General features: G+C 34.7%; 2 protein-coding genes across 2 annotated transcripts in view; one reads left to right on the forward strand and one right to left on the reverse strand.

Moving 5' to 3' along the window:
* The window catches only part of mier1b (mesoderm induction early response 1b, transcriptional regulator), a 34928-nt gene extending 30809 nt beyond the window's left edge, over positions 1-4119 (forward strand). Inside the window, exon 13 of the mRNA XM_056472566.1 lies at positions 2327-4119. Coding sequence (XP_056328541.1) covers positions 2327-2616 — 290 coding nt within the window. The 3' untranslated portion in view covers positions 2617-4119. The remainder of the gene's footprint in view (positions 1-2326) is intronic.
* Positions 4120-5623: 1504 nt separating this feature from the next.
* Positions 5624-15694, reverse strand: slc35d1b (solute carrier family 35 member D1b). Its single transcript, XM_056472578.1, has 13 exons — positions 15419-15694; positions 14456-14489; positions 13496-13582; positions 13346-13413; positions 13201-13272; positions 13028-13096; positions 12178-12280; positions 9051-9143; positions 8880-8947; positions 8700-8778; positions 8532-8614; positions 6087-6139; positions 5624-5955 (listed from the first exon to the last, which is right to left on the reverse strand). Exons 1-13 carry the CDS (start codon positions 15595-15597, stop codon positions 5945-5947), a joined length of 999 nt encoding a protein of 332 aa, XP_056328553.1. The 5' UTR covers positions 15598-15694; the 3' UTR covers positions 5624-5944.
* Positions 15695-26771: the final 11077 nt, after the last annotated feature.

Raw genomic sequence — 26771 nt, forward strand, 5'->3', positions numbered from 1 at the left:
TTCCTACGGGTGCTGGAAATCCTGGAAAATGCTTGATTTTTAATGTAGTGTTTCAAGGTTAGGAAAGTGATTGGATTTTGGACAAAGTGCTTGAACCTGCTTGAATTTGAAATTGTAGGGCTCGAGATTTGTTTTGGTTGCATATGCGCCCGAAATTGTATCTCTGCAAGCTCAAAATATATTTGGGAGCATTTGTGTGAGTGCATAAAATTGTTGTCGTGCGACTAGTTTTCACTGCAAAATGTTCACCGCATTCACGCAGAATGCATATTTGCACCTAAAAACGCCAAACGGAGTGCTCAGAATAGTTTAAAACAGACATGTCAACTTGCCACTACACCCAAACAAAATCTGACTGTTTTTTTTTTTTTTACATTTTTGGGTGAACTATCCCAATAAATCTATGTTCCAAAGTATTCAACAATTTAAGTTGAAATGTCATATTGCGTTTTTTAAAATAGCACAATGGATTTAAATGTGAAAAAGTACATACAGCACATATAAACGTAATTTATCATGGTTGTTAGGTGATGGAAAAGCATAAAAATGCACCTTGAAAGTGCTTCAAAAGTGCTGGAATTTGAAGTTAGAAAAGGTGTAAGAACCCTGTATATGATTTTATCACCATTTTTAACTAAATGATTTGAGACAAATTTAAGGTGTACATGAGCCCTTTTGTTTTTTTCTCAAAGGGTGCACAATTGTTTTCACTAAATAAAATATTTTCTGCAATGACTAAATTGCATTTTTTAAACAAAATCCATTTGGAATTTTTTTTTAAAAAGTGAACAAACTAAGGTAGACTCTTTAATATAAACAAACTAAAACTTTGACTGTGCAGCTAAATTACAACAAATTAAACAAATTAAAACAAATTCCAAATCAAAAATAAACTATTCAAATTAATACTAACAAACTAAAACTGTGACTGTGCTGGGATTTGACATATTTTTTTAAAAGGAAATATTAGCATATCTATATTTTCTGGCATAAGATAAGGTCTTTGCACATTTACAATGTGCACTGCTGATGAAGAAACTCTTTGACTGGAGATTGAGATGGCTGGTGTGGCGAGGAAAGCCTTTCCTAAACCAGAGAGCAGTGTGCACGGAGGTGGTCCATAGCCCTCTCTGCTCCTGGGGACAGGCCACTGGCATAAAATAATGATTATAATATATGATATAATTGCAAATTATTAAAAGATGCATAAACAAACATTTTTAAAAAGAAAAGGTAAAAAGAAACAATCTAATACTCGTTTCTGTAACAGCACAGCTTTCTCTTTCAGTCTGAAAAACATCTTCACACTTTCGCTATGTAAACACTAATGCACCGTGTGATCTCTGTAGCACTCGTCAGAGCAAGCGAAGTTACTAATCCACAGGTCCGCATGGTTTGGCCTATTAATAGCTTTCTGCATATACATGTCTGTGACAGTAGTTTTTCACTGTGCTGCATCATATTCGTTGTTTTGTTAGTGTAAGTAAACGACTTTTTGCAGTATTTGCACACAGTTTGTGTTTGTCTGGCGCATTTCACCGCTGTCATTTTAGTCTGCCGCTTCACCTCTTGCTCACCGTGATGTGCATGTGATGTGCAGGTAAAGCGAGTTTGCGCCTGTTAACACAGCACCCTCTTCTGTTTAAAACATGTATCGCGACTCATTCAACAATTCCACCTATTTGAATAGTCACGATATTTATTTAGATTTCGATCGATAATTATTTTCCGTTTTTAACGATAACGATATATATTTCAATATCAGTTGTTAATGCTTCCAGATTTAAAAAAGTACCCCAACAATGACTGAAGCCACAAAAATTAGAGGGTCCATTAAATGGCACATTTTCAGCTGATAAATTTGCGGTGGCTGAAAATTCGGTACATCTCTAATATCAACACACTTTCAGATTCCCATTGTTGCACATTTCTGCTGTGTGATTGGCTCTTAGATCAAAATAGAGTAAAAAAAGTCCAGAGCTTATAATTGTTATTGACATAAAATGTCAATCGCTATTTTATCGCTATTCGATATAATATATCGTTTATTAGTCCTGCCCTATCACATATTTGAATCGATTTTTAACTGGCTCACAGTGAATCGTTACATCCCCAATATTGACCTTAAATGATTTTTAAAAAATTAAAAACTGCTTTTATTCTAGCCAAAATAAAGCAAATAATGCTTTCTCTAGAAGAAAAAATATTGTAGGAAATACTGTAAAAAAATCATTCCTCTGTTAAACATCATTTCGAAAATATTTTAAAAAGAAAAACCAATTCACAGGAGGGCTAATCATTTTGTATATTGTGGTTCTCCATTCAGGTCTCAGCAGTCACAGCTCCAGTGCAGACGGCATACAGACGTTGAGCAGCGCCAATGAAGTAAAGATCGAATCTGTCCAGGCGAATGGAGCACCTAAACACCTTCTACTCACCGATCACACGGACTCCAACGGCGTCAAACTAACAGACATCCACAACACAAACAGAAACGGAGCAGTGAAGCACCAACTTGACTGCCAAAGCCTCGAAAGGCCAGCAAAAAAGTACCGGACAGATTCAGACTCACTGACCCAAGTTGAGACAGACCCTTCCAGGCTAAAAGAAGACTGAGCAAAAAAAAAAAAAAAAAGCCAAAGGCCAGACCAAAATCAGAAAGCGTGGGACACCTTTCGACCTGAAATCCAAAGCTGAGCTGCTCCAAAACGAAATAAAACACACCACCTTTCAATCCCGAACTACAGCTGAATAACGCGCCTTTTTCACGAACACCATTTTACAGAGAAATGTTTATTCTATATGTAATGGATATTTTTTTACCAACAAGATATTTATATTTTTTATTAAGACGTTTTTGACAATGGGTAGATATGCTGTGTAAGCCTTTATACATAATGTGTGAGTGCTGGTGTGGTTTGGCCACGACCAGTGTGTGTGTGTGTCTGTCCAGGTACATCAAGCCGTGTTTTGGTTTATATTCTATGCTAATGGTTAGCTTGTTTGTGTTAGCGGAGGGAGGTGTACTGAAAGCAGGAGTAGTCAAAATAAATAAGCCAATGGAATCACTCCTTTTTAATTTACATTTAATTTATGGTTAAGTGTCCAGGAAATCAGTTTGCTAGCTTTACATTTCTAGTAGTTGATTTAAACTCAGTTTTGTTCCATTGTTTTTGTTTGCGAAAAGAAAATGAGGCCAATTATTATTTAGTTTATTGATTTTCTCGTTGATTCTTGTAATTGTTACCCAATCTGGATACGGCCTTAAACAAGACTATGAGAACTACAAAAAGCAAAACAAAACATGAAATAAATGCTCTACTGTTCATATTATTGGAATAAATAGACAAAATGTTCATAAATAGGTCCTAATTTGGCTTCATTGTCTTTTAGCAAATATAAAATTGCAATATTATTATTTATTTTTAGAGAATGAAATGAACGTACATGTTCTTGACAGTTTTCGTTGTTTGTAGGCGTTTTGTCTTGTATTGTATACATTTCTTACAGATCATGGTTTAGATTTTCACCTCACCATCTTATTTTTTGAGTTGTGCATGAAATTCACAATCTCCAAGTTTCCTTAATCACAATTCTTGCAATTAAGGAAAGTTACAGGCAACGAAATATAATAGAATCACCACCGACAGTGAAATAAAGAAACATGTTTCAGTGTAATTCAAGCAGGGTTATTGTGCAAATGTCCCTGAAATGTATGAAGATCCCAGAGGAACGTATTGAATGTCTTTCATAAACAGTTATTAGTTTGTAACACTTAAGCATTTATTTCTGCTTTTAATGTCTGTTTAAAATGTCAGTCAGGTGAGTTTATTACGTTGTACTGTCTTAGAGTCGTGTTTATTTGACTTTTTAATACAATGAAACGCATAAATTACTTTGTGGCCACAGATATGTCCTTAACTGTCTATTTTACGCATTATGTTTTCATATTTTGTTGGCAGGACACTCTTTGACTGTAATTCACCTCCAGTTCTTTATAGACAAATAACTCACCTCATTCTGTGGAAAACAACTCCTTATTAATACTTTAATGAAATCATGGTGCTATATTTCCTCTGAATGGTCGTCTTCATTGGCTTATTTATTGTCGTTTGTCCTCATTGTAGTTCGGTTTTTTTCATGTATGTGACTGTAGCATTCATCTGGAGTTTGGAGTGGGTTGTATGCGCTCATTCTGACCAGAAAGTATACATTAAAAACATTTAAATTACAAATTTGCTGCTTTGTTGTGTTTTTTTTAAGTTAATGTGTATTAAATTTGTTATGTAACGTTTCCGCTGTTTTTATTTTTTTTTTAAAGAAAGTTGTTTACTCGACGTCCATGTTTTGCGACGCGACGCGACGCCCCCGGACAGTTCACCGAAGACTAAAGTGAATAGAGGAATCCTGAACAACTACCAGGTGAACTCGAAATTAAATTACATATTTCAAATCAGTAACAAAATTTGAAGTGACCTGTCTCGTTGTTGCTTAAGCTCTATGTTTATAGCTGTTGTAAGGAAAGTTAAGGAAATTATGATACGCACGTTTACATGAGGTAAAAGCGACAACCAAAATTACACTTGATTTTGAAATGTCAGGTATATTAGCTGTTTTACGGAAAGCTATAAGGAAATGATGCACGTTTTACGTGAGGTAAAAACAACCACCTACACTTGGTTTTGAAATGTATGAGGTAGCTAATTAAGGAAAGCAGAGGTTTCTGACAACACATTTACATGAAAATATTAACACATTAACCTCGGGGAGCGGGGAGATATAAGAACTAATTTGTGCTGACTGCTGTTAAAATATTAACTTAGTTTTGACAAATTGAATAAAGGTAAAGAGTAAAATAAGTGCATTCTTTCATGGTCGTCCATTTATTGGAGCAGGAATGCAAACTTGTCATTGTGTTGTTTTTTTAGGTTGTGTGAAGCACACATCTGCTGAAATAGATGTTACTGTAGGTCAGAACACACTCACTATTGTTCTAAAACATTAAAAAACTTAAATAGGTTGTGATTTATGGAATTGAATTAAATGTTTATTTTGGTTCACTAAAAAGTTGGAATAGTCTTCATTATCTTGGAATGATGTAAGTGAATATGTCAGCAAAATATATACAATTTAGGATATTTTTAAGGGGACATATTCTGCCCCTTTTTACAAGATGTAAAAGAGTCTCTGATGTCCCAAGAGTGAAGTTTCAGCTCAAAATTCCACACAAGTAATGTTTTATAACAGCTGTCACTTTAAATTCAAATGAGATTGTGCTCTTTTCAAAAGAGGGCGGGGCTGGAGATGCCTATGTGTCAGCATAGGCATCTCTATAAAACAAGAGTAACTTCCTATGCTAATGAGGGAGAGATTAGCTCACTAATGGGCGAGGAGAATGTCAATCAAAGTGTTTCTGCAGACTGTTTTTATCAAGCGTGATTATTTAAAATAAAATTAATACTGTTTTACAGTTAGAAGTTGCTTGTATTCACAGACTAGCCAGACAACAACTGCATTTAAATCCCTTATAAAAGTGATTTCTGCATAATAGGTCCCCTTAATAAAAAAAGGCATACATAGAACAAGCAAAGAAAGTCATGTATCACCCATCCAAACTCGTCAATTGTGTTTTAACTCTTTATTTTAAAAATCTTGTTCTAAATATCATAAAACCATTAAAATAATTTATTACAAAACTACAGAAATACTGCATTTAGATGATCATTTAACTTCATCTAGTTTTTTTTTTAATCATTCTTTTTTCTTTGTTAATCCAGCAAATTATTGTTTTGATGGCAACATGTAAGTGGTCCATAAAACAAAGGCAGAACCAGAATTGCCTAAAAAGCTTCAGGTCACTGGGAATTGTAGCCAGTTCTGTGGGTTCTTGACTTCCACGAGTATTGTAGACATTCTTCTACTGTGCCAAATGAAACTTGTTCCATCAACTTGTTTCTATAAAAGACAGCATTTTACACGTCAACTTAAACACATGTATTAGGGTGCATCTCAATCAGCTCTTCTCAGGAAATGACACAATGACTCTTTTGGATTCACAAACAAATACACATTTTTCCTTTACTTACTTTTTTGCTCCTTAGTGAAGGTAATATATGAGTACACTAGACTACCAGCAATGCTACAGAGAGAAGAAGAAAAGACAAAACTATTTATATAGCAGCTGATATATTTTTTGATTGACTTAAAAAAACAATTCTCCATTTCTATTTCCTTCACTTTGACAACATCAAGGAAGTGATGTCACATTTTGAAGTTTCGTTGAAATAGTTGATTGTAAAAAAATTGTAAAAAACTAGCTGGGATTTCATCTTATTGTGAAGCAAATCTTTTCAGAAGTTAGCAAAAAAAAATCTAATAGTAATCAACAGTAAACAAGGCAAGCATAATGGAGACAGCTGATTAGTCCAATAATATCCAGCTGCAGGCCCGCAGAACCACACACGTTTTAGGCACACACAATCTAGGCATACCATATATGGTTACGACGGATGTTAATGTTGTTAACGTCTTCTTGCACATCGTCATCGATATATTTTGATATATGGTTAATAAATATTGTACACAATAAACAATAGTGTTTACTTTACTTTATTTAACGAATATTGCGATCGAGACGGGCGAATGGGGAGCGTTGTTTCCGATTGCCATTCAATATAATAGACTGAACAGTTTTCTGTCTGTCATCATAGATGATCAGTCGTTATTATCTGACAGAGTCAATATCTCAGATACTCGTTTGCTGGCCTTGCTGAACGATCTGCTTTGGACAGGTTTAATTTATATAATGGAGTCATTGATAATGAAGGAAATAATAGCAAGTTAATATAGGCAATAATACATCATTATATGTAATAAAAACTGTTACATGTAATAAATGTATAACACTATATTAATATTTTACTCAAGCGATTTAATAGTGTGTATTTGCTTAATTTTCTCATAACTTTTTAATTAATGATTTCCCACATAAAATACTGTAGTAATTTATAGTAAGCAATATCTTGTTTTTAAACCAAAATTTAGCAATAGAAACCAATTAACTATTAATATTTAATAAAAAAAATAAGTATATATATATATATATATATATATATATATATATATATATATAACAGCTGTGACAGTTTAGTAAAAGATAGTAGTTTATAATCAGATAATCATTTTAGAACTATATTATTTATTGTTTAAATGATTAACTTTTGTAATTCATTATAATTTGACACATTATTGTTTGCTTTTTATATTTTAAAACAAAGTGATTTTAACCAAGTATGATGATACTAAGATCCAGAATTAGTTTATTACACTTAATCCTACAAGACGGTCTATTATGCTTTCTTTGTGTATGTGGACACGTGAATAAAGTCATAAGTGTCTTTAACCAATTATTTTTATTTACATAATTTGAGTTCAGAAACTTTAGCGATGTTAAAATGATCGTTACAATATAATAATAATGACTGAAATGGGAAGCCATATTTGTGAAATTCAATAGGTGGCGATAATGCTTCTAAGGAGTTAGTTTGTTGCCATATATGGTTTGCCTAAATCGTGTGTGCTGGATTGTGTGTGCCTGAAACGTGTGTGGTTCTGCGGTTCTGCAGCTGGATATATCTCGATTAGTCACGTGGGTGTAATCCATTTCCATCTTCCGTTATTCGCATGAACCCTTTTTTGCAAGTCCAAAAACTCAGTTTTTTTTGCGAAATAATAAAATCGAGCTGTTTCCATCACTGTTTTTCTCATGAGATTTGTGATGATAAATCAAAGTATTGTGCTTCATGGATTCTTTGACTTTTGGAATGCATCGCGATTCGCCCTGTAATAGATTCTAAGCTTCGTTTTTAACAGTAGACATTGCTCTAGGCTTGTTTTTAAATCATACACACTTATTTATACAGTCAATTCGCATCATGTCATTCCCTTGATTCGCGCAGCCTCATTCGCACAAATATCGGTGCAGGATGTCTGATCATGTCTATGCATTGACTTAACACGTAAATCAATCTGGTATGAACAATTATGCAGGGCTCAAAGTTTACTGGTGGGATGTTTTTTCCTCTCACACAAACGTATTCGCAATTATTTGAAGTTGCACATTAGCTGCAATTGTGGTGGAAAATTTACTCATTTAAATACTTATTTCCATGTTTAGTGTGTAAACCCAGCATCAATGAGCACGAATAAGAGTGCATGTGCATTCAGCCATGTACTGTAAGTAATCAAATGTACCATGGCTTTTGTTCCTTGTGATTAATGTAAACAGCTCACTATGAACACGTGTAACATTACTATTAAATCATTAAATTTATCAATGACTGTTTAATGTCGAAGTGGTATATTCAAGTATGTATAAGAACTGTCCAAGTGTAGCTTTTTGTAAAGCCTACAGCACCATTTTGTTGTAAAAACTAAGGAAATTTCAGAAAAATTTGCAATTGTCCCAGCCCTAATTAAAACAGGGTGCTGGAAACCCAGCTGGTATCATTTTACAATGCACCATTTCTTACCTAATGTTTAGGCCGACAAAGTTCATCCAACTAAAGATGTAATCTCCACCAAACACCATCCCAATGTAAGTCACTAAGATATTCTGTGGAATTGGTTGAAGGAAACACATTGATTAATGATTAATCACAGTTACAATACACTTCTTAATCTGAAAGACAGTTACCAACCTTGATACAGCCCACAATGGTAGTCGTCAAAGCAGAATTGTAATGGGTGCATAACATAATCGAGTACATCAGTATAAACCTGGCAAAACAATGGGAATTCATTTAAAAAAGTCATTTTAAATAAGAAATGATGCACTTCACTTAAAGAAGTACTGAAAAAATGTGACTTATTAGACTTACCCCATCACACAAGATAACACAAACTGAATGACAAAGAAATAGTCAGCCCAAACTTCACACTCCAAAGTCTGAAAATACACCGGAGAGATCATGTTTATTTATTTTCATGTACATTTACATGCAGTGTAAATCAAAATTCTTTTTCAAAACAACATTTATTAAAATACTTACTTTCTGAACGTCTCCAGTGAAGTATGCTAAAACAATAGTGGGAATGATCATGAGTAAAGCATTATAATACAGGAGCCCGTATTTTCCCAGTTCCTAAATGCAGGAAGAAAATATGATTTGAATGAATAAGAAAAAAATCAACTAAAAATAATTTGTAACTCTACTTAATTTTGCTCAATTTTGATTTAAATTTAGGAGGCCAGGACAATCTAGGGCCATATAAACTTGCAACAAAAAATTATGTTTTGCAAACAAAAAATAAAGTGTGGAGGAAAAAATTGTATATATAAAAAATAATAATAATTACAATGGGAAAACTAAGTTTTGAGAGATAAAAAGCAATTCTGCAAACAAAAATAAAGAACTGAAATAAAAATAAAGTGCAAAAAAATTCCTAAAATATTTGCAATTTAATATACACAACAGCTCTGTCTGGTTCTCGAATCTGATTGGCTGATAGCCGTGCAATATTCTGCAATATTAGAACTGGTACAGCCTCTTCACTCTTGTGTATTACTCCGCCCACATAGAGTGACAGCTGATCAATAAACTCACTACAGTTTGACAAATATTGCAGCTGTTAGAAAACTTAATGTACTTTTGAGGCTTTTTGGGCAAGAATGTAGTTGTTTAGATTGCAACTATGCAGTTTATTTATAAGGACAGTGACTGTCCTTCTGAGCAGAGCAAAGACGGTTTACGTTATGCCACAAGATGGTGACAGAGACTGCATAATAAGTGCTTAGGGGAGAAAAACTGCATTTTCTTAGCATAAGTTTCAAACAACAGCTAAACAAATCATTAAAAATCAGGTAAGTGACATTCTAAGTTGAACTCTCTCTTTTGTATGTTATAGTGCTGTAATTATACCATAGTAATCTGGTAGTGTTTGATTTGCTATGGCTTTTTCTCGTGGTTAATTACTGTAAAATCTTGATTGCAACAGAGAAATACCGGAAAATCTCTGTAGACAGATGATCATAAAATGTGAGCAAAATTACCTGTTTTGCCATCACTTTAGACATTACGGTAGAGAATCATTCAAATACTAGCTCTAAAGTGACGTTTGTGAATGAGCAATGGTTTCTGCCGTTCTGACAGTCAGCTGCAGATGTGAAAGAATGGCGGAAGAAAGTAGTTTCTGATACAAAAGAAGTTTTGAGACTCTCCGTGTTTGATTTTCTTTTTTATATACTTTTTATATACAACATTATGCCGTCGAACTGTTGTAAAATAGCAATACCACATGAGTAGCAGTGCAATAAGGTTGTATATCGTCACTGGTGTGACACTAAGTTCCTCGGGCCAACGCACGCCTCCCACCAGAGCCGATTTACAGCCATATCACACTGCTACTAAATTTTTTTTTCCAGCATTGCCTTTACGAAACTTTTCAAGTCAACCGCAACGCTCATTTTGATTTGCTTTTCAGTCAAACGTTTGTTTGGAATGTTGTTTTCACGTTGTACTTTACATTTCTCCACGTTTCACTTTCTGGCCCTGATTTGACAAGGGGGTGGAGTCAAGGGAACTGGGGCGTGTACAGCATGCCCAGACCTGCCTCCATTTTGCATTGCTTGATTTTTATTTGCAGTTCATTATTTTTGATTGAATTACTTTTTATTTCTCAAAACTTTCCCTTTGTGATTTTTTTCAGATTTGCATTATTTTGTGCGATTTTTGCTCAATACTTTATTTTTTGTTTGCAAAACATTATTTCATGTTGCAAGTATATATATATATATATATATATATATATATATATATATGGCCCTAGATTGACTTCATACCAGGCCTGGGTTTCCTGATAACAATACATAAAGGTTACAAACACTCATAACTTGCATTTTTCCTTGTGCGTTTCCCTAAACTGCAAGTAACATGATTGTGCGAGAACTCGTTCTATGTGACACTTAGGCCCAAACCCAATTCTATTTTTTTACCCCTCCACCTTCCCTTTACCCCTTGAAACAGAGCGTGAAGTCTAATGTGGCAATAAACTCATAACTGTATTGTGCATTTACACAGTGGCCATATTCATTTATGTAAACACATGAAAACAACATTAACATTACACCAGACACTGTAAAAAAAAAAAGTTCATTCCCAGCCACTGGAGTTTTCAGACAGGGTATTCAAGTGTCATCGAGTGAAAGTATGTTGTGGGACTACTATACAGGAGTTATTATTATGGATTATAGATAGCCAAATTAAGCAGTTTTTAATATAGTTTTTTAAAGCATGACGGTAAAACACGAACGCCATTATGAGTGTATTAAAACAAATGCTAGTTTGTTGTAAAAATTTGTAATAATGACAAAAAATACTAATTTGTGCATTTCCTGACTTCCATGTGCAGCTATGCTGCTGTTATAGATGGTGTATTTTAGGAAATATTCTTACCCCTTGGTTTTGAGTGTGGTCCTGAAAAATCTGTTTCAAGGGCTATCTAGCCCTTCCCCTCAGCCCTACACCTTCAAGCAAAAGAGAATCAGGAGACCCCTTCCCATTCACGTGAATGCGGAAAACGAGAGGTAGGGGAAGGGCTAAGGGGTATAATTGGGATTGGGCCTTAGGAGTCGCTGTCCATTTCTAAAGTGCTAAAATATGTGACTCAGGACCACAAAAACCAGACATAAGTGTCTGTTTGAAATTTAGGTTTCAGATTTATACATTATCTTTCCATTTACACAGTATCTTCCATAAGCCTCTCTGTTGATGTATGGATTGTTAGGATCGCATAATATTCGGTTGAGATACAACTATTGAAAATATGGAATCTGCAAACAACTTAGACTTGAACCTGTGTGTTCAAAACTGCTTCCTCAAAATGAAGACGACCGGACATTTTGTGCACACTCATCTATTCTTGACGTGTGTGGTATCATCCAAAAATAAAGAAATTACTCACCCCTTAAGCGGTTCTAAACCTTTATGTGTTCGTTTATTCTGTTGAACACTAACGAAGATATTTGGAAGAAAGTTGTAAATATTGATTTCCATATTAGGAAAAACCAATAACAGTGGTTACAGGTTTTAAGCTTTCTTAAAATATCTTCTTGTGTATTATGTGAGTAAATGAGCAGTTTCAGTTTTTTGTGAACTATCCCTTTAATGGTTAAATTACCTTGGAGTCCAGTTTTTGTTTCATATAGGCTCCATTAGCAGCAGTCAGAATGTTGTTAAGTGTAATGAACACGTATCCTTGGAGGTCAAAAGCTAAATCTGTACTGGAAGTCAATAAAAGGAAAGTTAACTTTAATCAATCTATTAAAAGAACTGGGTATGTTTACTGGTAAACATATTAACAAATGATAAAAAAAGAAACTGGTTTTATGTTATCTGCAAATAGGAATTAAAGCTTAAAGGAACACTCTGCTTCTTTTAATAGTCTGATTTTATTTACATTTTAACATTTTTGAATCCATTCAGCAGATCTTTTAGCTTAGCTTAGGATAGATCATTAAATCGGATTAGACCATTAGCATTTCATTCAAAAACGACCAAAGATAAAAATGTTCCCATTTAAAACTTGACTCTTCTGTAATTACATTGTGTACTCATGGAACATGAAAGTTGTTATTTTCTAGGCTGATCTGGCTAGAAACTATAATTTCATTTTGGCGTAATAATCAAGGAACTTTGCTGCCAGACCATGTCTGCAGCAGGCTATAATTTAACAGTGTAACTACTGAAGAGTCAAGCTTAAAAATCAAGCTTTAAAAAATTATTAAAACTCTTTGGTTTTGAAACTCATTTTTGAGATGCTAATGTGCTAATCCAATTCAATGATCTATGCTAAGCTAAGCTAAAAGTGCTCCCGTCGGACCTCAAGATCAGCCGAATGGATTCAAAATAGTAAAACTCAACTGCACTACTCTAGGGAAGTTGTAAAATGAGCCTATTTTTTAAGCGTTCCTTTACATTTAAGGTTTAATAAAAATTATTTTGATCATGTTTGCCAGTTGAAAGCTTACCTTGCAGCAACAAAAGCACCCAGAATCATGGTGAATACAGTTGCCTTTATAGACCATGAAAACTTCTGTCTAGATAAAAAAACAACAACAAATATCAAACAACAGATATGTGTGCTGTAAATCTCACATCTCAAAAACTCAAACTGGCTCAGATGCATATTCTGTACACCTACTTTAGCAGGTATCCCTCAAACAGCATTGTGAATAAAATGGAAAATCTTCTGAGCACAGTAAACATCGGGAGGCTGCAAGAGATCATACAAAAATGTAATATTTCTGTATATTTACTGAACTGCTTTTAAGCTTTATTTTACTCACTTCAACTGTTTGGTTCCGAAAAGGCCTGTTAACTGATTTCCCACATAGAGTAAAGGGAGTGGAAATACCTGCGTGGTGAATATTGTGACAGTTACAGTTTTTTAGTGTGTATACATGAAATAGTTTTGACTTGAGTGAGCTCAAGCTTACCTTGTAAGGTACATGCCAATCAAAATCTGGGAAACTGATCATGTTTAATGCTTTTGCTGCTCGCAGAACTACAACGGTAGCAAACATCTGCAAACAACATAATAAATCTACATCAGCTGCCTAATGGCGCAGTCATAAAGACAAAAAACATGCATACTGTATATAGAATAGAAGGCAATATTATCATCCCTCAGGTGAAATTATTTTTTCAAATATTTCCCAATTGCTCTTTTAAAGAGAAAAGATTTTAAACACATTTTTAAACTTTACATTTCTTTTTTAATTATAATAATTTACTACTTATTTCGCAAGATAATGTAATTTAGCTTAAAGTTTAATTAAAAAAAATTCAGCTCAACAATTTCAGCTAATCTAAAAGAATTAAGACTATCTCCAAAAGAAAAAATATATAATAGGAAATACTGTGAAAATGTCCATGCTCTGTTAAACATGAAATAAATATGTAGTAAATATTTGGAAAAAGAATTTAGATTTCACAGGAGGTATAATTTTGCTTTCAACTGTATATGTTGAATTTAACACATTTTTAAAAGAGCAACAATACAGAAGTGCTTTGACAAGTCCTAATTAGTTGTTGTTTGTTTGTTATATACTGTATATACACTACCTGACAAACGTCTTGTCGCCTATCCAAGGTTTAGGAACAATAAATAATAACTTTACTTCTAGTTGATCATTTGGTATCAGAAGTGGCTTATATGAAAGGCAAAGGCATCTAGATTATGCTTATTTAACCAAAATAAAACATGATCATGCCTTGATTTTGAATTATTTAATTAAAAACAGTAATGTCATACTTTGCTTAGACAAAAGTCTTGTCACTTAACGGAAATAATGTCCAGTATATTTGATTTTAACCATGCGACATTCCATAAAAACTGAGTTGTTAAAATACATGATCATGAAAGCAACAGATCACAAATGTAAGAACTTTCTTACCTGGCCAATTCCCAGTGCTAAAGAGGATGGGAATCTGAGTGGAAATGCACAGATTATTCAGTACACAAAATACTAAACTTTCTTATGTGATTGACATATTATACACACATACAATTGAGCTCATAATTATCAGTCTTTCCAGTCATTTCTAATTATATTATATTGTTTCCCAATTTCTGTTTAACGAAGAGATTTTTTTCAACACATTTCTAAACAATATTTTTAATAACTCATTTCTAATCACTGATTTCTTTTATCTTTGCCATGTCGACAATGCATAATATTTACATAGATATTTTTTACTAATACTAAGATACTAGTATTTAGCTTAAGGTGGAATTTAAAGGCTTAACTAGGTAAATTAGGTTAACTAGGCAAGTTAGGGTAATTAGGCAAGTCATTGAAAAAAAAATGCTTAAGGGAGCTAATAATATTGACCTTAAAATGTTTTTTTTTTAAACTGCTTTTATTCTAGCTGAAATAAAACCAATATGAATTTCTCCAGAAGAAAAAATATAGGAAATACTGTGAAAATGTCATGCCCTGTTAAACATAATTTGGGAAATATTTAAAAAAGAAAGAAAAATTCAACTTCAATGGTACATACACAGCTTATTACAGCTTAATAGCACAGAAAATTAAACTCTAACACTATATTAACAAATGACTACTACTATTATTACTATTACTACAACTACTACTAATAATATGGGATAATGGATGACATTACAGTAAGATACCATACACGTGTGTACATATGTGCTGACAGCTATGACCAAGCAAAGTCAAAGCAAAGGTAAGTAAGAGTAAAAGTCTGTCTGGCGGCACACTAAAAAGTTTTGGCGTCAATGTATCGCCATACTTCAACATCTGGTTAACAAAATTTAAGAGAAAATAAAAACCGCCAACCTTATATGATTGTACAGAAGAAGAAAACATAATGCCGTTAAGGCGATTCATTACTTGTAATTCGTAAGAACACTTTTGTTAACGACGACGATGAGAAAAGAAGAGATCCCGTAAAAAGCTGCAGCAAATAACTTAAGAAATAAGGCAGATGTTTCCTCGTCTTCTCCAGAAACGTCATGTTTTCCGCGCTTTCCAGGAGTTCCCGCGGAGCGACGTGCTCGTACATTCGCCATTTCTCTCAGTTACATTCTGTTTATCGGGCAAAAGGCAAACTACTTTAGTGCACTATAAACCGTTCCCTTTTCCTGACGTTTTTAAAGGGACAGTGTTCGGTTCACATTTCCGTGTGGGATTCCGGAAGCAGGAGGGTGACCACCAGGTAACTGTTTATTTATTACGTTAAATTTGTTTATGACGTTTAAAAAAAATGGCCAAAGACAATTACAACAGTAGACAGATACCAATATAGGAAAGATACAACGTATAATAATGACAACTGTACTTCAAAAGGAAGAAAATAATAATAATAGAAAAAACTGTTATAAAAATTGTACCTTATACAATATGAAGCTTCATAAGCGGTTGTGAAAGGGCTTTATGTAACTTAATTCGTCGAAAAAAATGTAGCTACTTTAATAGCTTTAACATTTAACAAAGTACTAATGAAGCCACAATAGCAAGTTCATTAACAACCTACGTTTATGAATAAAATATTTTACAAAGCAAGAAAGGTTATTTACCAGGTATCTTCTTTAATTACACCATATTTACACCAGAGTCTGTGGATACTCACATCAATATAGCATAATTTTTGACACTATACAACAATAATTAATATTTTTATTTACTGTGAGGGTAGGTGTTAGGGTTGAGGTGGGGGTAGATGATATTAAAATACAACTGAATGGGTAATTTAGTAAATAATATGAATATTTCTCTACTGTTTTTACATTACTGTAATGGTTAGGGGTAGGCATGGGACAACCGTGTTCAAGGCATACCGCGGTAAAGTCACGGTTTTAAAATCGTCAAAATTTTCTGCTACAACATTCCGAAGTTATGTGATTTTTTGTTTTTTAATTTTTTTAGTACAACAGTATCTTCAGCAGAAAAGATATCCAAAGATGCTGTTTTAAATAGTAAAAAAAAAAAAATCTGTTTTTGAAACAAATGAAGACATCAGAAGTCAATAATTCATTTAGCCTGACATGTTTAATGTTCCAAAATATTTTAAATGTTTCTCAAAAAGATATTGTGTTTAAAAGGGAAAAATGTTTTAGTCTTTTATACCCAGATATTTAAAAAGAATATATTTTTGAGCAGTAATCACAATACCGCGAGACCGTGAAACTGTGATATTATGATAGGTTATCATACCGTCAGAATCTTATACCGGCCCATGCCTAGTCGGGGGACACTTTTGTATTCAATTTGTGCAATTTATTTATACAAATAAATTACAGGACTGGGAGGGAGTAGTAACGGTTACTTGATTAGATTAGACTAACATTAAATGCGTTTTAGCCAGATTTTGTGCTCATAGCTATTCATATTGGGGCCGAGTATACCTGATTATTGCGTGCCAAAATCGCAAATAAAATTGGAACCACCTAAAACGTAGAACTTTGTAGGAATCAAAGAGCAATCCCAGCGTTACGGATGTGACATTTACAGTAAAACCTCAAAACATAAGTTCACAGAGAAAGTATATGTTAACATTATACTGAAACATCTGTTTATATTTTCCAATAGAGCTAACTAAAGAGTTATGAGAGCAGAAAAATATCAGTCTGTAAACTTTTTTTGCATTTTAAAGGAGGAAAATAAACGTGTGTTATGGATGTGTTGAAAAAAGGTAGCGAGTTTACAGTATACAACATACAGTTGAAGTCAGAATTTTTAGCCCCCCTGTAAATTTTTTTCCCCAATTTATGTTTAAAGGAGAGAAGATTTCTTCAATACTTTTCTAAACATAATAGATTTAATAACTCATTTCTAATAACTGATTTATTTTATCTTTGCCATGATGACAGTAAATAATATTTGACTAGATATTTTTCAAGACACTTCTATACAGCTTAAAGTGATATTTAAACGCTTAACTAGGTTAATTAGGTTACCTAGGCAGGTTAGGGTAATTAGGCAAGTTATTGTATAATGATGGTTTGTTCTGTAGACCATCAAATAAAATGTAACTTAAAGGGGCTAATAATTTTGTCCTTAAGAAAGCTGCTTTTATTCTAGCTGAAATAAAACAAATGAGACTTTCTCCAGAAGAAAAAATATTATCAGACATACTGTCTGAAAATTTCCTTGCTCTGTTAAACATTATTTGGTAAATATTTTAAAAAGAAAAAAAAATTCAGAGGGGGGCTAACAATTCTGAGACTGTACTTTACAGAAAATCTGTGAATTAAACCCAAAAGAAACAATGCTAATCAAAAGGATAAGAGTTGACTCACTATAGAACAAAAATAATTTTTATTTTGTTTAATTTTTGCATTTATAAAGAAAAAGCTCTGTTATGGATGTGACGTAAAATTGGCACTTATGTCATTCTGGTAAATCAAAATAATTGTTTGAAAACATTGAAAGAGACATTTTTGAGTTTTTTTTAAAGCACTGTAAAATACTTGCTTGCACAAAAAAAAAAAAGGCAGAAACGGTTTCACTATTTTGGTGAAAACTTTTTTCATGGCAAGGTTGACATTTGCATGGAATTTCTCCAAAGAAGTCTTGATAATCTTGTATTTAATTTCAGGGTTATATAAGTTTAACAGGACAGAACGATTCCAATATCCACAATGCGTCCTTTACACATATCAATTTATATTATGTATTTCCTCCTGTATCTGTCTGAAGCATTCAAGTGGTCTCTGCAGCTTGCAAGCGTGTAGAACTTTTGAACAGCTGATGGTATGCATGGTGTATGTCAGTTCCTGAACTTCATGAATGACAGACTATCTTCAAATACACTATTAAACATGTGTGTGAAAGTCAAACCTTGACAGTCTCGCACAATTGCTTCCTGTCACATTTACACACACTCTCAATTGGTCAAGTCCTCAAGTGTGGGTACTGAGATAGGCCCTCTAATTATTCATTAATTTTTCCTTTGGCTTAGTCCGGAGCGGAAAAGAGCCGCCAACTATTCTAGCATATGTTTTACGCAGTGGATGGCGTTCAAGCCGCAACCCAGTACTGGGAAACACCCAGAGGCGCAAAAATGGGGTATGCAGTATATGCAGTGCATAGGGGCGCCGCACATGGGGGGCGCCATTGTGCCAAAACAATTTTTGAAATGAGCCTTTTTAAAAGTTTCAAATAATATTGAATAAATAAATATATTTGGTAAAAAAAAAGTTTATTTGGCATTTTATACGAGTTTAATATTGTATTTTATTAAATAAAAATAATATAATACCACCCCTCCCCCTCCGTAGACCAGTTGATTAATCCGTTATTCAGTTACAGTCACTTGTTTAAAATGGAGAGAAGAATGAAGAGGAGTAGTGCCCAAAATAGAAAACGAAAAAAAGAACATGTAAAACAATGCCTTAAAATGAAATCTGCTATGTCAAATTGGATAATCAGAGATTGGTAAGCTTATACGATTATTAACATACTATTATTCACCTTCTGTTTTTGGGAAAGAGTTCATAAATCAACCGCCTCCTAGCCTGGGCTTTACCCAGGGCCGGAGCGAGCTGAACTGGCTCTTTAGGCGAACGGCGATCACGCCGCCCTCAACCTGTAATGTTAAGTGAAAAACAAAGTTACCGGTTCGCGAGGACCGGGGGGTTCGCTGACGCCGCCTATTCACCTTATTCTCCGCGTACGAGCGGGCGCAGCCATTTGAATCATTTTGGCTCGAAACTTCCGCTCTCATTCACTTCCATTCATTTTTAAACGTTAAAAACAGCTCGTTTTGCTGCTTGGTGTTGCAAACTGATCTTTTCTTATTATATTATTCTACTTTGTCTGTATTGTCATGCAAACACTTGTTTGTGGAGTAAGTAGTTTGACCGTTTTCTGCCGTTTATTATTCCTAGTCATTTCTCCCATAGGCAGCTGAATCGGAAGTTCTAAAACAATCGCAAAAACGCGCGCAATGCAGAAGGCATTGTAGAATAATGTCAATACTGTAGGTCGCCTCTATAGACGCGCCGTTCCTGCTTTTACCAAACGTAAGAGCAGAGGAGGTGGTTTTGTCCAGGCAGGGGGACAATGATGCACGATCACACCGTGGCTGCGTCCGAAATCGCATACTTCCATCCACTAAAGTATGTAAAAACAGTATAATTCGATGGGCTAAATACATATACCTGGCGTAAGTCCATGTGACTTTACGGTAGACGTTTGATAGTCGCAAATAACTTTTTTTTGTGAAGCATATAACTGACAAGCATACTGGGTTATATGATAACACATGTAAAAGTCATAAAAATCAATCAATAAAAAATACATTACATATGGGGAGATCCATCATATTTAAATAATTAGATTGTACAGATTATTTTTATTATTATTATTATTAGAAAGGTTTTATGGCCTTCTTGTATCTTGTAATTGAGGTCAAATAATTATAAAATATTTTAAAATCTTTACAGAAAAAAATAAAGGAGGAAGTTATAGACATTACTTTAACCTGTATGTGAAATTTCCCAAGAACAATTATCAACTTCAGAGCAATATTGAGTGTATTATAGCCAGTTTTACAGTTAAAAAAAAAGAAACATGCATTCGTTATTTTGTAAAATGAATGAAAAAGCAACCCTGAAACCTGTTTACAAAAATCATCAGAAAATGTACAAGTACAAAATAGATGTAAAAGACTTTCAGGCTCAGTGTTACAAAAAGAACATTTGTCTTTAAAATTTTAATACATATATTGCAGGGGTAGAACCTGTGTAAAAAATTACACAGCCAGAACACTTATCTATGGACTTCTTTTATTTTTGTTTGTATTGTGTGTGTTTAGATGTGTGGTCTTGGTTAGCCCTGCATCCTCACAAATTTTGTTATACGTAAACTCTTAGGGGGTGGGGGCGCAAAACTTGATCCCGCATACCCCTCAGTAAATGTGCAGTTGCGCCCCTGGAAACACCCATAAACTCCCTCATTCACACATGCACTCATACACTACGGCCAATTTAGTTCATTCAATTCACGTATAGCGCATGTCTTTGGACTTGTGGGGGAAACCGGAGCACCCGGAGGAAACGCAAACCCACGCCAACACAAGGAGAACATGCAAACTCCACACAGAAATGCCAACTAACCCAGCCAGGACTCAACCCAGCGACCTTCTTGCTGTGAGGTGACAGTGCTAACCACTTAGCCCACCGATTCTAAAATGCTCACCATGGTAAAAGAGACGTTTGGTTATTTCCTTAATTACTTAACTTAACCACCAGATGGCACAAAAACCCAAAATAGCACTTTCCTAAACTTATCAAACGCATGAGATTTAAAGGGCCAAAACACCCAAAACTGAAAAATGTCATCATTGTTCGCTCACTTGTCAAAAACCTGTCTGAGTTTCTTTTTTCTGTTGAACACAAATATCTTGGAAACCGGTATCATTCCATGCTGTCAATGGTTACCGGTTTCTTACATTCTTCAAAATATCTTCTTTACTGTGCAACATGAAAAAAAAACTCGTATAGGTTTGTAACCACATGGGGGTGAATAAAAGTGAGTAAGTTTAGATTTGTGAGTGATCTATCCCTTTAAGTGATGTCCACTTTTCCACTCATACCCCTTATCACACTCCTTATTTATCTAGAGATGTCATATATTGTGTAAAGACTTTCTTTTTTATTTTAATCATCATGGGATCATTCCTCAGTTTCTTGTAAACAATTATTTATTATTATTATTAATATTATTATTATTATAACACTGTAAAAATGTTGGCTTCCACAGAATTATTTTATGTTATCCCAACATAATATAATTAAGTTAACTTAATTGTTTTAACAAATTTAAGTGAATTAAACATAATTATCTAAATATTCATAATTATTGAACTAATAGAACCAGTAATTGAATTGAACTTTTAAGTTGTCCCAAAAACACAGAAGAATTGTGTTGATTCAACTAATTTTACATGAGTAGTTTGAACTAGCAGCAAAAGACATTTTGACTGATTATTAATATAATAATAATAATAATAATAATAATAATAATAATAATAATAGTAATAATAATAATAATAATAATAATAATAATAATAATAATAATAATAATAATAATTTCTAACATTTAAATAGTGCTTTTCTGGACACTCAAAGCGCTATACACATTGGGGAGAATCTCCTCATCCACCACCAGTGTACAGCATCCACCTGGATGACACGACGGCAGCCATATTGCGCAAGCCTGCACACCACACACCAGCTGATTGGTGGAGAGGAGACAGAGAGTTATTAAGCCAATTATGATATGGAGATGGTTAGGAGGTCATGATGGACAGAGGCAAGTGGGCAAATTTGGCCAGAATGCCGGGGTTTAACTCCTACTCTTTTTCGAAGGACATCCTGGGATTTTTATTGACCACAGAGAGCCAGGACTTCGGTTTAATATCTCATCCGAAAGACGGCGCTCACTGAGCATTATAGAGTCCCCATCAATAAACTGGGGCATTAGGACCTGATTAGGACGCACACAGACCACAGGTTCAGCGTCCTCTGCTGGCCTAACTAACACCTCTTTCAACAGCAACCTAGCTTTCCCATGTGGTCACCCATTGCATTATTTCTGAATAATGAATATAATATCATCAGATTTGTACTTTTGTATTATTTTATTTATGTAAAGTATGTAAGTAAGAATGATAAATGATTTACATTTTTACATCCTTTTAACCCAACACCCAAACTTAAACATAACTATTTTACAATGAAAAAATAAAAGATCGAAAATTAAGATATTAGTATAATATGTTACAAATATTGTTGAAAATCCGACTCTCTTTATCTAACAATAATCACTTTTAAAAAACTTATCCCTTGTTTTTGTTGGCTTATCCCTTTATTAATCTGGGGTCGCCACAGCGGAATGAACCGCCAACTTATCCAGCATATGTTTTATGCAGCGGATGCCCTTCCAGCTGCAACCCATCACTGGGAAACATCCATACACACTCATACACTACGGACAATTTAGCCTACCCAATTCACCTATAACACATGGCTTTGGACTGTGGGGGAAACTGGAGCACCCTGGCTACCCACTGCACCACCGTGCTGCCTAAAAAACTATGTACAATGAAAAAAAGAATAAAACATGACATCAAGTCCAAATTTATTGCATTTTTTAAATGTTTAAAAAGCAGCTATTTCACAAGTCCTATCTCTCTGAGCGAGGAAACATCCAGTTCACCAAATCTGCAAAAAATATATTTGAATATTCATGCGACCTTGTTAGTCTCTGTAGAAAAAGATCAGTGTAATGGGAGTCAGCAATTTTAAAATATAAATAAATGATCTTCTTAAAGGGATAGTTCACCCAAAAATTAACATTTCATCATCATTTACTCACACTCATCTTACAGGATCTTACATATATATCACTGAAAAAAAAAAGATTTGTTATATTTACTAAAAAAATTTATGGTAACTTGTTGCAAACAATTTATACAGACTGAATTTTAACAAACAAACAAATTAAGTTGATCATTACTAAATTTATTTGTTTATTAACTTATTTAAGCAGGAATGTCACATTGAGATACAGTGTCTCTTCTACCAGGGAGTCCTGGTCAAGACAGGCAGCATAGAAAAGAAGAAAAATAAAAATACATATCACAACACATAGACACACACAAAAATAATATAAACATTATCAATTATTAAAACATGTGCACTGTTCTAAACTGACAGACTTCAAGTGAAGTTTATTTATAAAGTAATTTTGAGAGGATCATGTGCTTATTATTGCTTGCAGCTGGTCTCGCATTATTCAATTAATCAGACGATTCCTAAGCCACTATAAAAACCCTGGCTGTTTTTCAATATGCGTTCTTCAGTGGTCTTGTGTAATGTCATCATCAGCTCCTAAATTCAGTTTCAATACTTAAGACCGCAAGAACAGAATGCGTGAAACTTCTCGGATGTGTTCTTGATTTTGAGGACGCACCGATGCAGACTTGAGCACCGAACTTACTCTAAAAGTCCCAGAAGTCATTGCGACTGGAGCTGGGAGGCACAGCATTTTAAATAGATTTATTATTAAAGTTCAGAGAGATCACTTATTTACCTCAGGAGTTTCACTAAATGTAACGGTAAAAGTAAACATTACCATGCACATCTTAATAAAGGAATAAACACATTAAGGGTGTTTGTTTGCTGAAATTCATATTAAAATCTTTTATTTATATTGTGCAACATATATTTATAATGTTTTTATGCATAGTCTTTTAGTGCATATCTGGTGAAAAAGGGAAAAACAATAAATCGTTGTATGAATGCTGTAATGTTTAAATAATTTTCCATTAAAAATAGAGAATAGAGAAAAGAGTTAGAAATGCTTTGAGGAAAGAGTAATATTTTGGTAAAGGTAATGTTTGTAATTTTTTCACACACTGAATTTATTTATTAAATAAACTAAATTGGCCATAGTGTATGTATGTTTGGGCGACGCAGTGGCGCAGTAGTTAGTGCTGTCGCCTCACAGCAAGAAGGTCGCTGGTTCGAGCCTCGGCTGGGTCAGTTGGCATTTCTGTGTAGAGTTTGCATGTTCTCCCTGCGTTCACGTGGGTTTCCTCCGGGTGCTCCGGTTTCACCCACAGTCCAAAGACATGCGGTACAGGTGAATTGGGTAGGCTAAATTGTCCGTAGTGTATGTGTGTGTGTATGTGTTCCCACATGTGTATGTGATCCGCTGTGTAAAACATATCCTGTATAAACTGGCGGTTCATTCCGCTGTGGCGACCCCTGATAAATAAAGGGACCAAGTCAAAGGAAAAGAAATGATTGAGTACACTGTTAACAGCAGGTGAAGCTAAAGCATCCCAAAGACATAGTATGTGATTGGTAAACCACAATTTGTTTAGAAAACCTCAGATAATAGCATATGCCATGTACATTTAGTGATCGTGTGACTACTTATTCACACTGGTTGTTACTTTTTCACACTTTTTCAACAGAAATAATGTACAGTATAGAATATAAAGTCATGCTGCAGCGGAAACAGAATGAATATTGTCTCTGACTCCATATTGAGCTTGGAGGACTGCATCCATACATCTCCGCAATGAGTCAAATCTCTCATTAATAAAGTCATCTGGAACGGCAAAGAAAGCGTTCTTGCAGGACTCCCAAAGTACATCAAGATTCTTTGGATTCATCTTCAATGCCTCCTTCATCTTACCCCAGACATGCTCAATAATGTTCATGTCTGGTGACTGGGCTGGCCAATCCTGGAGCACCTTGACCTTCTTTGCTTTCAGGAACTTTGATGTGGAGGCTGAAGTATGAGAAGGAGCGCTATCCTGCTGAAGAATTTGCCCTGTCCTGTGGTTTGTAATGTAATGGGCAGCACAAATGTCTTGACACCTCAGGCTGTTGATGTTACAACTGAATTTAACCACAAACCATGATTTTTCCTTCACCAAACTTGACTAATTTCTATGAGAATCTTGGGTCCATGTGGGTTCCAATAGGTCTTCTGTAGTATTTGTGGTGATTGGGATGCAGTTCAACAGATGATTCATCTGAAAAATCAACCTTCTGCCACTTTTCCAAATGATCAACTAGAAGTCAAGTTGTTATTTGTTGCTCTTACAACTGGGATCGATGATAAGCCTTTTGTCAGGTAGTGTACTCAATGGCAATTCTTCAAAATATCCTTTTTAGTGTTCTCAAGAAAAAAAGAAACAAGTGAAGAGTGAGTAAATGAAAGCATAATTTAAAGTTTTCAGTAAACTATCTCATAAGAAATTAATAAATAATAATAGTAATAATAAAACAACTCATTTGAAGCCCTGATGGTCGGGAGGTCATGATGTTATACTAAAAAATAAAATCATGAGATGCAGACCTTTAAATCAAACAAAACTCAAATGTACTTCAATTGTCTGTGGGAGGAGAGCCTGGTTGTTTACTCAACATTGGTAAGAGACAGAATCCGGTCTGCTGTTTGAGGGAATGTGACCCCCCCGACCCCAATTTTCACCTCTGTCTCACTCCTCTTCCAAGAGCTCACACTCCTGTCGAATGTGTGATCTCATCACGGAGGAAGGGTGTGAGTTCAGATCTACATGTGCTAAGTGTTACTGGCATGTTTTACTGCCACCAAAAGATCATTTAAAGGGTCATGGGCATGTTCGGCTGCAGAGGAGAGGAGAGACTGTCAACGGTTAACATTTAAACAGCTCTGAACTTGAATTACTAGATATGGTTTTGAAAGCTGCACAAATAATTGTGTAGTTTTATACATTGCATCAAAAATACATATAAACAGGCTTGTGTATCTTTAGTTTTTTAATTTTATTTATTTTTTTAGTGTTATTATGGGTGGCTCAGTGGTTAGCCTGTTCGCCTCACAGCAAGAAGGTCACTGGTTCTTTCCTCCGGGTGCTTAGTTTTCCCCCACAGTCCAAACACATGTTCTATAGGTGAATTAAATAAACTAAATTGGCTGTAGTGTATGAGTGCGAATGTGTATGGGTGTTTCCGAGTACTGGGTTGCAGCTGGAAGGGCATCTGCTGCGTAAAAACATATGCTGGAATAGTTGTTTGGTTCATTCCAATGTGGCAACCTCTGATAATCAGAGACTAAGCTGAAGGAAAATGAATGAGTGTTAATATAACAGTTTGACCAGTTAAATCAATGAAATGAGGACAAAGTGTGTTTTACAGGTGGTTTGTAAAGCCCACTCACCTTCGTTAGGCACACTAAGGGCGTTCTCACACTATGCTATCCAATTCCCGGATCATTTGAGAAGTGTGAGTGCTCTGAATTGGGCTCAGGCACGGTTCATTTGGCCGGCCCTGGCTCGGTTGGAAGAGGTGTGCCAGAGCGCGGTACACTTTAGTGTGAGTGCAAAGCGTGCCTGAGCTCGAAACTGAAGACGAAACGTGACTTTTAAGGGACTGTTTCATATGTGTTTATTAATCATTCTTACTGTTCAATGAACGCAAACTGTCGTAGTTTATTAAAGACGCAAACCCCTCACTGCATGACAGCTGCGCACCTTCAGCAAACCTCCTAATTCCAGCAGCACGAGAATTTTATGATTGTTTATGAGCGTCAAAAGTGGCTGATTTGTTTGGCGAAATATTTGACTGCGTGTCACTGCATATCAAACGACTAAACAATATAACTAAAGAAATCTCTGAACGAGATCCCTTTTGAACAGCGCATCATCGATGATGTAAGCGTGCTCAGGCTCGAATGCAAT

This window comes from Danio aesculapii, chromosome 2 (genome assembly GCF_903798145.1).
Source record: "Danio aesculapii chromosome 2, fDanAes4.1, whole genome shotgun sequence".
Classification (NCBI taxonomy): domain Eukaryota; kingdom Metazoa; phylum Chordata; class Actinopteri; order Cypriniformes; family Danionidae; genus Danio; species Danio aesculapii.